This window comes from Chelonia mydas, chromosome 17, assembly GCF_015237465.2.
Source record: "Chelonia mydas isolate rCheMyd1 chromosome 17, rCheMyd1.pri.v2, whole genome shotgun sequence".
Classification (NCBI taxonomy): domain Eukaryota; kingdom Metazoa; phylum Chordata; order Testudines; family Cheloniidae; genus Chelonia; species Chelonia mydas.
The window spans coordinates 7695680-7709180 of record NC_051257.2 but is presented as its reverse complement, the minus strand read 5'-3'; the positions used below and the strand labels follow the sequence as shown (position 1 = coordinate 7709180).

At 44.8% G+C, this 13501-nt stretch overlaps 1 protein-coding gene across 9 annotated transcripts in view; it reads left to right on the top strand.

Annotated features, from left to right (window-relative positions):
- ACACA (acetyl-CoA carboxylase alpha) overlaps positions 1 to 13501 on the top strand; it is a 206454-nt gene that overhangs the window by 160044 nt on the left and 32909 nt on the right. For all 9 annotated transcript variants that reach the window (XM_043531245.1, XM_043531243.1, XM_043531244.1 and 6 more), the window contains 3 exons: positions 74 to 170; positions 2875 to 2971; positions 3768 to 3903. In XM_043531245.1, the coding sequence (XP_043387180.1) occupies positions 74 to 170; positions 2875 to 2971; positions 3768 to 3903 (330 nt within the window). The remainder of the gene's footprint in view (positions 1 to 73; positions 171 to 2874; positions 2972 to 3767; positions 3904 to 13501) is intronic.

Sequence of the window (13501 nt, the reverse complement as noted above, 5' to 3'; positions counted from 1 at the left end):
CCAAGTTGTTAAATTGGAGTCTTGCTACTATTTTAACTGCTGTTTATGTTCTCCCCCACTTTCTTTTTTGTAGCTCAAAAAGGCCAGTGGTTAAGTGGTTTCTTTGACAGTGGATCATTCCTAGAGATCATGCAGCCCTGGGCACAAACAGTTGTGGTTGGCAGAGCTAGGTAAGTACCCGCAGGCTTTTTAGACCTTTGTAGAAATCTAGCTTTTACTGATGCTTTGTGTTTCTGCTGACACATTCTGACAAAACTGGTGAGTGGATGTACGTGGATAACAAATTTAACATCTCAGCAGTACACGTCTCTGCTATGTGAATTGAACATGTAGTGATGATTCCTTCCTGTCCCAGGGTGCTTGATAACTTTTGCCTTCTATAATGCTGGGCGGAAAGAGTATACCTGGGTGGGACACAGGTGATTCCTTGGGACAAACCTTTCAACTGTACATGGTACTACAGAGGGGTCCCATTGTTGTGGCTCTGACATAATTTAGAGTAGTTGGTGGACTGTATTGCTTCACGATCACATTTGACTTGCAAAAAAAAAGTCCAGCTAAAACTGAAGTAAACTGGAAGAAACTGCAGATTGCTGGGATACTTACTTTTTTTTTTTTCCGCAAGTGAGAAATCGAAGTTTCTATTAAATTTTATTACCCCCTCTGAAAAGAGAGTAACTCAGCAGTGATCCCAGCATAGAATAACCTGCAGCTTTTTCCAAACTAGCACCTGCCAAGGCTGATCTCAGTCTAGCTCTACATTGCAGAGACAAGCGGCCTTGGGGACTTGCATCTGGTGCTCACCTTCCTTTCTGAGACAATCACTTTCCCTTATCTTCCTGGCAAGTGGCACCTGCTCAAGATTCTAAAACATACCGTGTTTGCTTGAGATTTAGATCCCGGTCTTGAAAACAGTTCCAGCCTTTGTAGCTCTTTCAGTATAGTAGGTCCCTGCACTTTCATGCTGCCAAGAAGGAAAAGCCATCAGATGGCAAATCGTGCAGAACGGCTCTTCCATTTAGGCTCAGAAGTCAAGTCTTTCGTTGTTGTTGTTGTTGTCATTAAAATAATCAGTGGCATTGTGTGTTTTCTTTGTCTGTTTCCTTTCTGAATAAAGCTGTTCCAAAAGGATGGAGTATTATCCAGTGATAAGAGCAGTGGAATAGGAACCAGTACTCATAAATTCCATTCCCAGCTCTGAGCGAGAATATTTTCTAGTAGTTAGATCAGAGAAACAAGATCCAGGATTCCTGCTGGCTCAACCACTGATCTGCTGTTTGACCTTGAGGAAATCCTGTAACCTTTCCATGCCTCAGTTTTTCCATCAAGCAACTGTGTATAAAACCTACCTCTCAGGTTTAATCTGATGTTCGTAAGGTTCTTTGATGATCCTGCTTTGCAGGTGCAAAGTATTATAATCATCTAATGGCTGTAAGTTTAGACAACATCCCAGACAAAATCAATTATTTTGCAAAGCCAGACAGTCTTTGGCTTGACTTTTAGTTTCTTTTCATCGGACACACTTTGAGCTGCTTTGGACTCAGTCTCCTATACACGTATATAAAATACAAATGGAGCTGACTTCTTTCAAAAGCAGTGGCGTTTTGAAAAAATAAATATGAATGTATTCTTCTGGGATTGTTACCGTAAGTGCTGCCAAAACTCATCTTTTGTATGTATGTTTGGAATATGTGTGCTGTTGGCTGTAAATTGTCTTTTATTATTCCAGGGCAACTTGTCCAGGGACACACTATAAAACAAGATGTAGCATCTTCATGTGCTAGCCTGATGAAATTTATATGAAGTATAATGGAAAACAGAAGTTGTTTTGAGCTGTTTTCAAGTTCAATAAATAACTGTAATACTTGGATAAAGATGTTCTTTATTAGGTCACATGGGCCCTAATATAGACGTTATAAGTTACCGATTTAAGACGGCTTCTGCAATTACGAGTTTCCAGCCGGACTCTTAATCATTGTGAATAGGAATATTTTCAAACCCCTTAGTGCACATCGGCCTTGTCACTTTTGGTGCCTGGGGTGCTTGTCATCCAACTTTAGATGGCTGAGTAGAGAGGGGTCGTCTCTGCTGGGACTCCCTTTCGTGCAGCATCAGGAAGCCATTGCAAGCAGCTGTTGCCACAAGCGGCTGCCTTTTGTTTTAGGAAGTTATTAGACTGAATGGAGAGTGAGGCTGAATTTCCTTGACACACGTTATCCTGCCTCCTTGTTCTCATATACCAGACCCCTTTTTCGCCGGTAATGACCCAGCAGCTGTGAGGGTTAACAGATAAAACACTAACCTTCCGAATGCCCATCACCATTCCTCACTTTTGGGGGATCCCTGTAAAGTGTGCAGGGCAATTGGGGTGGCTGGGTCATGCAGTCTTCCGTAAAGCATGTGGCATTTGGGTTTTTGATCAACTGGTAGTGGGTGGAAGGATCATTGTGATTGTAAATGGGGAGCTCAGAAGGCTGGGGTCTTCAAGGTTATATTTCCTGATGAAGACATTTTCATGACAATCTGTCTGGTGCCATGCTAGGAGAGATGCTAGCAGAGATGCACCCTGTCCAACTGCGTTTAACTGTCCCATACCTAGTGCAAAATGCTAGGTTTCAGTTTGTTCTGTTCTGGTTTGTTGTGGGGTATTAGTTTTATAAATAGGTCTTATTCTGAGAGCTGTAAATCCAGCTCTGAAATGATCCAGCCACATGCCTGAACTCTTCAGAAATACCAGAGTGCCTCTTCCTCCATTGATTTGCATTGTTTGTCTCTTGTTTTTATTTTCAAGTGTTTTGATGCTGGATTAGAAAAAAATGACTAGTTGTACAATGATAAAATATGTGGGTTTTGATTTGTCTCATCTGTGTTCAGACTGGGAGGAATACCTGTAGGAGTAGTTGCCGTAGAAACCCGAACAGTGGAGCTAAGTATCCCTGCTGATCCTGCAAACCTGGACTCTGAGGCCAAGGTAGGTTTTGCTGTTGAACATATGTTGGGGTTTGGTTAAAGTCATTCTCTGCAGATGCCTCTTTGAAAAGTTTCTTTGTGTTTATTGGAAGGTTGGCCCTCAAGACAGGAAACTGATCAGCCTTTGGCCGTATGCTAAGATGTTGTTCTCAGAGCTGGTGAATGGACTGTCTTGCTGGCTGGCTCTGTTTGCACAGAGAGAAAGCCTTGGATATACCGAATATATGGGCAGGAGATGGCTTATCTCTGTGGAGGCTAGCCCTGCTCTCTTTTGAAAGCGGGGAAGGATCTTATGGCTAAAGCACAAGTCTTAGAATCAGGAAACCTGGGAAGCCAAAATCATCATCCTTTCCTGCTGCTCGGGCCACTTCGCCCCCGTTTCTGAAATTCTTGCTCTTTCTTACGTTCATATCCCTGGTCTCTGCCTTCCCAGCTCTTGCCCTGCCTAGGTCTCCACTCCTGCTTCCTCCTCTCCTTAGTGCTCTTTTTGTCTCCTTATTCCCCTTATTGCACTGAAGTCAATGGAGCTCTCCATGAGAGCAGATCTCCGCACCCATAAAGTCAGTTGCGGGATCGGCGTCTTATTTTGTAAACTCTTCGAGTCAGTGTCCTTTCGTTCCTTTGCGCGTCATTCTCCCAGTGCACCCAGGGCCCTGTAATATTTATGACAGGTTGTTATGCTTGTCAGCATTGGTTTCAGATTGGAGCTCTTGCTGTATCTTTTTATTTGTTTTCTTCTGATAGTAACTCTCACGTTAACAAAACATTCAAGTTCTACCATTTTCCTCCCCCAACAGATAATCCAACAGGCTGGTCAGGTGTGGTTCCCAGACTCTGCCTTTAAGACTGCTCAGGCTATCAAAGACTTTAACCGGGAGGGACTTCCGCTGATGGTCTTTGCCAACTGGAGAGGCTTTTCTGGTGGAATGAAAGGTGATTATCAAACCATTGATATATTTTCATGTGATGGGGATGACGGTCAGTTTGGTTCCTGATATCAAGAGAAGCAAACTGTTCTTATGGGGGCACAGAACTAAAGGTTGTGTGGTGTGCTTTGACTGTGTCAGTGACTTCCCTTCAGGATTACAGGTGTTTTTTCCCTCTTCTAGTTGACCTTTGTTATAGTGGAGAGCAGCTATATCTCTTAGTAGTCCTGTGTAACCAGTGCACACCTGCCTTCTCCTAACATAGCGCACACAGACTTGTGTAGTAGGACATCTCTATTTCATCCTCTGTGGCTGCAGCCTGGGTCCATTCTCTTTCATGATGTGGACAAGAGATGACGGCAGGAATCTTGAAGGCATATATGACTTGCCATACAGAATTGCTATGAAGGGGAGTAACTGTAGGCTTTCTAACCTTTGATACTTGGACCAATTGATACTGTGAATACATCTGAGTTTAGGGGGGCTGCTTACATCAAAGTTGTCCCCTGCCCCTGTTTTGATGCTGTTCTAATTTGTAGTGCGTTTTGTTTCATTACCAGATGGAAGTCTTGGAAATGCACCAGGTTTCAGCCAGGCTATAGAACACAATTATGGTTCTACTCCCCAAAATGGAACCATGTGTAATGGAGTCAGGTGACAGTCCGGTCCATTCACGTGGTTGGAATTTTTGTTAGTTAAATATGAAACCGTAGCAAAGCCAACACCAGGGCATAATTATCTCAAATACGTGAAACTCCATGGATTTGCCTGGGAAAATCTCAAGGTATCTGACGCTCAAACCCGTTGGTTCTAAAATAATTGAGAAATTTAGCCCCTTTTACTAACCTTCAGGAGATCTGCCGTCACTTTTGCTGTGTGCTCACCAGAACTCTACAGTTTCCAAGCATGGTCTTTGCTGGTAGCTGGCCCTTTAAATCTGGAAGATAAAATCATCTGTAGCCCATTTTAGAACTACCTTGTTCAGGCTTTGCACCTCCATCTCCTTTGTCTGGCAGGGCTTCCTTTGAGCGTTCTTTGCTTAGGAGGTGGCATTTCCTTCTGGTGTTCTTTATAAGTGGTTCTTAAAGGTGCATTGCTGTGAGTTCTAGCCTCGTAGGCCTTGTCTGCACTGGATTTTTTTTACACCAACATAGCTGCATTTGTGCAAGCCCCTAGTGTAGACAGTCCATGTCCAGGTTATCCATGACTTGTGCTGACACAGTTTATCTCAGTGTGAAACCCCAGTGTAGACAAGTAAGGTGACAACTCCACTTTATCTAAAAAATTAATTTTATAAAAACAAACCCTTAACTCCCACAGAAAAATGTTCCCTCTGTTGTTCTTTTAAATGCCGTTGAAAACAACTGGTTTTACAACAAGGACAAATTTCCATCAGGTTTTCGCAACCCAAATATTACAGCACTGAGAACTTGGAGGTGTCATAATTGATTGTCATTGTCCAGGGTAAGAGATGCCCAGACTGTGAGCAAGTCATACGTAGGTAAAGAAATACTTGTTTATAATATATGGCTTTCAGGCTGGCCGTGTCTCCAATAATAGGGTTTTTTACATTTACCTCTCTGTGCACATTACTGAAGATTTACCCTTTGAGATTTCTGACATCTTGGTTACTAGGCTGGAATATTTGTGTAATAGTTAAAACAACAAATCCGGTTACTACAGGGGGGTACACCCCCAGTAGTGATGCTCTACACAGCAGGCCAATAATCCAGTTGTGCTTGCTCTCCAGCTTGGGAGAGGAAAGGAATGTCTTACCTGGCAGTATCTCGTTTGACTGACAACAGAGTGAGATTCTTAGGGCTTCATTTGTTCCTATCTAGTCATTTGTAGGCAGCTGGAGGGTAACAGGAATAACCCAGGGTGTGCAGTGAGCAACTTGGAATGGAAGTTCTTCTTCAAGTGCTCGTTCGTATCCATTCCAATTAGGTGTGTGCGCGCGCCACATGGACAGCAGCCGGAAATTTTTTCCCATAGCAGCTTCCGTTGGATCAACCCGGGCACCCCTTGGAGTTGCACCTTCATGGTGCTCAATATAGGGCCCTGTTGACCCGCCGCCCCCTCAGTTCCTTCTTACTGCCAGTGATGGTTAGTTGGAACATCCCAGAGCCCTTGCTTTAGCAAGCGCTTTTTCTCTTATCTATAGTTAATAGTTATTGTTATAGTTAAAGTTTGTTGGGGGTTCCCTCCCCCCTTCTGATCCCCGGAGCCGTGGTTGGCTGCAGTCCCGGGGTTCAAAAAGTGTGAGGTCTGTGCTAAGCACATGCCAAAAAGTGACCCCCACACTGCATGTTTAGAGTGCCTAGGTGAGGGTCACCAAAAGGACCGTTGCAGAATATGTCGCGAGTTCTGCCCCAGAACTTTGAAACAGAGGGAACAGCGGCTCAAAGTTCTGCTCCATGGAGGCAGCTCTTCGCCCCCATTCAGACCCGGGACATAGGGACTCCGCACCCAGCAGCTCCTCCTCGGTGTGGAGCGTCACGGCGCCATCATCTAGGGAACCAGTGCCAAGAAAGGACTCTTCCCGAGACTCTCAGCACGGTCATGGCTCCTCCCGCATCCACTCGGCAGCTAGGCACTGGTCTCTATCTCTGGTGCCTCAGAAGAAAAAAAAGCTGGAGAGGGATCATTCTCCTCTGGCTAAATCTAAGGAGCTGGTGACTGAGAGACCCCAGTTGGACCACCGCTCCACATCACCTGTGAGGTCCGTGTCAACTCCTGCCCCAGAAGGGTGGTTGAATCCGGCCCCATCCTGCTTGCTGGACCTCAGGAGTCAGCAGCTGCAGCTCCCATTGACCCTGGAGGCGTTTAATGCGGCTCAAGACTTGTTGTGCCTCATGGCGCCATTTTCACCTCCAAGGAAGGACACACTGCCGGTGTTGACAGCACCGGACCGCCCCGCAGTATAGTGAAGAGGGAAACAGGCTATGCTGTCCCGGCGCTCATCTTCTCCACAGCACCCTCTGACACCAGTCGTTCGGGAACAAGAGCCCAGTCGGTCCCCTCGCTCTCAGCGCCCCGCAGTGCAGCTCCTCCATGGTCTTCCTCCTCTGAGACCTCGAAGTCAGAATCTGACTCCTATCGCCCTGGCACAGCCAGGAGCAGGAGGTCCAGGCCACAGCAGGAGAGATGAGCTTACCTGGCACCGTGGCCCCCGCAGGGGCAGAACCCAGTGCAGTGGCCCTTCTGGATGCCCTGGGCCTTCCATCAGAGCCAGTGACAGAGCCAAGGGTCGTGCTCGGCAGCAACATCGGTAGCCTCGGTTACTTTCATTCCGCCTTCCACCCCTCCAGGACCTGCAGCCCAGGAGATCTCTCCGGCACCGCCAGCAGCTATTGAGGCACCGCCGCCGCATAGATCAACGCCGTCAGCTGCAGCACCGTCACCAGCATCACCGGTGACGACAATGGCGCTGACCTCGGCACCAACGTTAACATCGGTGCCTACATCGGCAGCAATGCCTGAGGTGCCACCAGCAGCCCCGGCATGGGTGTCCTCGTCCCAGCAGCTACGGGCATGGCACTGTCTGGGTCAGCTCCAGCCCAGGAGTCGTGGGACGCCGTGGGCGCTGAGGGGAGGGAACAGCCACCTTTTGTGGGGGCTTCTTCCTTCTCCTCACCAGATGAAGCACTAGCAGGCACCACTATAGCCTCAGCTTTGGAGGACGACAGGGCGTTGCAGCAGTTGCTGCAGCGAGCTGCCCAGGGCCTGCGCATTCAGGCGGAGGAGGTAATCGAAGACGTGGAGCCCATGGTGGACCTCCTAGCACTCCCTGGACCTGCATGCATTGCCCTCCCTCTCATCAAAACTGTATCTGCCACAACCAAGACGTTATGGCAGACTGCAGCCTCATTGCCCACCACAGTTAAGCACAATGGAAAGCACTACTTTGTGCCATTGAAAGGTTATGAGCATCTGTACTGTCACCCGCCACCTGATTCCCTGGTCATGGACACTGCTAACCAGCGCGAGCAGTAGGGTTATCGGGGACCTTCTCCTAAGAACAGGGAAGCGAAAAGACTCGACCTTTTCGGTAGAAAGGTCTATTCTACGGGCGGGTTGCAGCTCTGCATTTCAAATCAGCAGGCCACTGTTAGCAGGTACTGCTATAATACGCGTGGAGCAATGGCAAAATTTGCAAAGCTGCTGCCACAAGACTCCTGTGCCGAGTTCTCGGTTTTGGTCGAGGAGGGCAAGCTCATCTCATGAGCGTCCCTGCAGGTGTGCTAGATGGAGCTGATGCAGCCTCCAGGGTGATGTCTACAGGCATCACCATGAGAAGGGGCTCTTGGCTCCAAGTTTCAGGTCTGCCATACGAGGTCCAGCAGAGCATTCAGAACCTTCCCTTTGAGGGTGTGACTCTGTTTTCAGAAAAGACGGATAAAAGGCTTTATAGCCTAAAAGACTCAAGAGCCACCCTCAAATCGCTGGGCCTCCATACTCCCGCCACGCAGTGGAAACATTTCAGACCTCAACCTCCTTCACAGTTCTACCAACAACAGAACCGACAGGATGGTTACCAGAGGAGGAATAGGAGTGGCAGGAAAAGGCCACTCCTGTTCTCAGGCCAGGGCTCTGGCCAATCCAAACCACCTCCCACCCCAAACTGACCTTTGGTGCGGTCGAGGACAGCGCACCAGAACAAGAACTCTGCTAGTCTCTTTAGCGTGACAGGAAAAGAACACAGTTTAGTTGGCAGAATACTGTGAGAATGAGGATATCTTCCAGAGAGGAAACCTAGTCACTGCTCACAACGCAAGATGATGGGCCTCAATAGATCAGAGTTCTAGTCCCATCTCTGCCACTTTGCTATGCAACCTTGACATCTGTGTACCTCAGTTTCTCCACTATTGCTATGAGTTTTAATTCATTAATGCTTTAAAGTGCTGACATCCTCTCATAGAAGAAGCTGTAGAATGTAGTCTGACAAAGTTGTTGCTGTTGTCAGCTTCCCATGCTCTTTGACGACTTTCCCTTTGTAGTAATGTCCCTTGAAAACTGAATTTTGCTTTGGAATCAGAACTACAGGGCAGGGCTGTGGAGCCATATAGCGAAGGTGCCAATATTTTTATTTGCATATCACTTATTACTACAAATAAGCTTGGAGGAGGTGAGACCAGCACAGGAGGGGAGGGTGAAGAATAGAGCCATTTTGATTTACATACAGGTCAGGATGTTTTCTCCATATTATCTCATGTAAAAGGACCAGGGTAGAAAGTCTCAGTCTCTCTCTTGTCAGTTTCAACATCCCTTGGGGAGTTGTTTGCAGTTTTGGTTTCAATGCTAGCTGGGGATTATGCGGGGAGGGAAAATAAACAATTATGCCACCCCTCAGTGCACACAAACACACTGCCAGGAGCCGACTGCACTGTGGGTAAAATGACTCCAAAATTGTGTGTAATGAGTAGGAAAAGATTAGAGACAGCTCTTGCTATGCTGAAAATTGACATTAGTTGGGGCGGGGGGGGGGAACCTCTTTACTAGTCAGCCTAGGAGGTCTAATTCAAGCAGTAAAATAAATAAATAAAATAAATAAAGGCATATCACAGTGGTATTGGTGGTTTCCCCAATGAGCTCTATCTGGCCGGAAGGCTATTCAGCATAATGCAAAATTAAATTATAAAAACTGGCTTGAATATTTAGATGGAGGAGCCATTTGGAAGCAGTTTATTTAGACGAACCGGCAATGACCCACAACAGTGAGACATCAAGCGTGAAATTTACTAGAAATTAGCACCAGGGTCTCAAACTCAGCATGAATAGTTTGATAGGATGCAAATCCCAGTGATATTAAACTGCATCACTGCTGGTGCTACAGGGTCACTCTCGGTTGGTTTTTCATGTTACACTTATTATTTTTTCCTGGGACCAGTCATAAATAACCGTTTAAAAAAAAAATCTTATTGAAAACTTCAACCAGAATGAAAAGGCCATTTTAAATCTCTGATTACCTGGATGTTGAAATACAGCACTCCCTATATTTAATGGGTTTATGAGGTACATTGTGTATATGCAGCCAATGTATGCTTGGTGTTTACCTTAAGGTCCTATCTGGTAATCCAGTCAAGCTGATGAGATCTGTTCCAGCTTCGAGGGAGTAGGGCATACTGCCCGTCATTATAGAAATGAAAAAAGTTGGCTGCAGCCTTTCTAGCATGCTTGATGCATCTGGCTGCCAATATTTACCCACACAGTGTAATGATAACTGTTTCTGGCAGATTTTATATCTGGATACAGTAGATGCAGAGACACACTGCAGGTAAACACACAGATATTGAATGTGAAGGTGCATGTTACATGGACAGAATATCATGCTGCATAACAAACAGCACTGCTCTTCTGAAAGGTCTGTAAGCATTTCCAATCGACACTGCTTTTCAAGTGGCTTGTGATTCCCAGGTTTGAATTAATATTGGAGTGAAATCTGGCCAGGAAGTCCCATTCATTTTAATTTTTTCCTAGTTATGTATTTATGTTCAAATGTACAAAAAGGCAATTTAAAAAGACAAACGGAGGAATTCCAGGTTTAATGGTCTTTGCTCATATACTCAGCATAAATATCTGTATTTTTGAACACAGTTGTGGAACCATTTAGTTCTTAAGGGTGGCTAGGCTTTTGCTCTTTGCCATAATAACTTTTTAAACCATATTCAGTATGTTAGTTACAGTAATAACTGGTTTTAAAGTCTCTACCCTGCCAAGGCACTAGGACTGCCCAAACAATGAAAACAGAGAACTCTGGGCACCATTAAAATATGGCACCATTTGCCATCTGCAGACGTTAAATTTGGTGCAGTATTTCCCATTCTAACAATACAGAATACTGCAAATACCACAGTAAAGGTATTTATCACAGTGTGGTAAATATTTTCTATTTTCATACTCAAATACAATATTAATATAATACAGGGAGGATGTGTTTTCTAGGGGCTAGACCAGGGGACTAGGAATCACTACTCCTGGATTCTCTTTGCTGCATTTTGAATGACCTTCAGCAATTCTGTTGTCATTTCACTTTCACCATCAGTAAAATAGGTAATATAAACAATACCTATTTCACAGGGATGTTGTTTTGCTTAGCTAAGTATGTTTGCAAAAGGCTTTAGGATGAAAGGTGTTACAGAAGTGCAAAGCTTTTTTTATTGTTAAATATATTAAAAAAAAATCTGGCAACCGTTTTCTGTCACCTTGTAAATTATGCCTTAGTTTCCCCTGCTGTAAATTGGCTCTATAGTATAGAAACTTCCATTGATTTCATTTGACTTCTACAAGGCATTACAGTGATTATATTATAGCACTGGAGGACCAGATCATGCACTCCTCACTTGAGCATAGCTTTTGTAAAGGGAAGTCATGCCTCGCCAATCTATTGACATTCTTTGAGGGAGTCAACAAGCATGTGGATAAGGGTGATCTAGTCAATATAGTGTATCTGGATTTTCAGAAAGCCTTTGAAAAGGTCTCTCACCGAAGACTCTTAAGGAAACTAAGTAGCCATGGGATCAGAGGAAAGGTCCTTGCATGATAAATAATTGGATGAAAGAGAGTAAACAAAGGGTAGGAAAAAAATGATCACGTTTTACAATGGAGAGATGTGAACAGCGGCATCCCCCACGGAGCTGTATTGGGACCAGTGCTGTTCACCATAGTCATAAATGATCTGGAAAAAGGGGGTGAACGGTGCCAAAGTTTGCAGACGATACAAAATTTATTCAAGATAGTTAAGTCCAAAGCAGACTGTGCGCCGTTACAGAGGGATCTCCCAAAACTGGGTGACTGGGTAATAAGAATGGCAGATGAAATTCAACGTTGATAAGTGCGAGGTAGTGCACATTGGAAAAAATAATCCCTACTCTACATATACAGTGATGGGTTCTAAATTATTTATACACGATTTGTTGGGGAAGAGCCAACACAGCTTTTTTAAAGAGGAGCATTGATGTGAAGTTCCAGCAAACAGAATGACGTGTCAGTTTCTTCCATTCCTTACCATACAGAGTCTTGACAAACATTTGAAATATTCCAATGTAGTGTGAGAACCACAGTGGCTCCGTTCCCATCTGATCAGGTACAAAGAAGCCATGAAGCTGACATTAGTGGAATTTTTAAGTGTTCTTTAGATCATTGTTAGGGCACTTTAAAAAAACAAAATAGGTAGCATTTGGGGCCAGATCATGCATCCTTCAAGGACCCCAAACTCCCAGTACTTCAGTGGAACTTTGGCTGCACAAAGGCATCAAGCCCATTGAATCAGAGGGAGTTTTGTATGCTCAGTGTTGGATCCATTGACTTCAATGGGAATTTTGCATACCCAAGGAATGCATCAGGTTATCTCAGTGGGAGTTTTGGGTGTGCAGGAGATGCAGGCCAAAGGGTCCTCAAGTAAGTAATATCAAGATTGTAAGATGTAAGCAATATCAAGTTAAGGCTGCTAGGCAGTTCCAGGGGAAGTGAGTGCTCTTGCATTTCATATGCTTAATGCATGGGCCCAGAAAGAGAGAAGGAAACTTTGTTCTGAAGGTCGTGCCTCTGGGTGGTTTAAAGGCCTGCTCCTGCTCCCATTCAGAGCAGCAAAACTCCCACTGACCTCAGTGAGGCAAGTTCAGTCAAGGACTAGATGAGACCTTTCACATAGTCCCCCCTCAGTGTACATACAGCGCTGTCTTCCCCTCTGTCTCTCCATTCCTCTTCCACCTCCCCAATACAAACAAGTGGCACTTGTCTCTCCCCCCCCCCCCCCTTCCCCCCGTTCCCTCCACTTACTCCAAGTAAAATATATACTTTTGGCAGGGATGAAAAATGAATTGCTAATTACACAATCATTTTATTATGTAGCACTAGTGAAGAATTAATTCAATTAAAATAATTTGAATCAAGCAATTATTTTCTTAACACTAGAATTAGCTGAAAGTACTTCAAGTGGTTTATTACTAGCACTACATAATAAAGTAATTGTGTAATTAGTAATAAATTTGTCACTCCTTTTGAGGTCTCTCTTTTCTTTTCTCCGGACAAATGAAGAGTTTGGAGTATTGTTTGGTTTTGTTCCCCATCCGCTGTATTTAAGCATTTATATATATATTCACATGTGTATCTGCAGGAAATAGATCATTCTTCTCTTCAGCAGTGTTTGGACTTTCTTAAAGGATTTTAAACTCTTTGTCTAGAGTGTTCAGAGAATGAACTCTATAAAGAAGCATGCTTTAGTACATATGTGGGTGTATATGAGAGGACCCAAGAGGCCCAGTGGTGACGGTGCTAGTCTGGTACTTGTGAGGCCTGGGTTCAGTTCCTTGCTCTTCCACAAGCTTCCTGGGTGACCTTAGGCAAATCACTCAGTGTTTCTCTGTCTCCATTCCCCTTTGTAAAATGGTGCTTCTCTACCTCACAAGGTTCTTGTGAGGATAAATACATCAAAAGGTGATGAGGTGATTCAGATGCTGTGGTAATGGGGCTTATATAAGTACCTAAGATGGATGGACATATATAGCCTTTTATATGACTCTTACAAAAGGCCAGTATGATTTTGGCACGTAAAGGCATCGTGTCATGGAGCAGAGAGGTAAACTCCCTTGCTTTATTGCTCT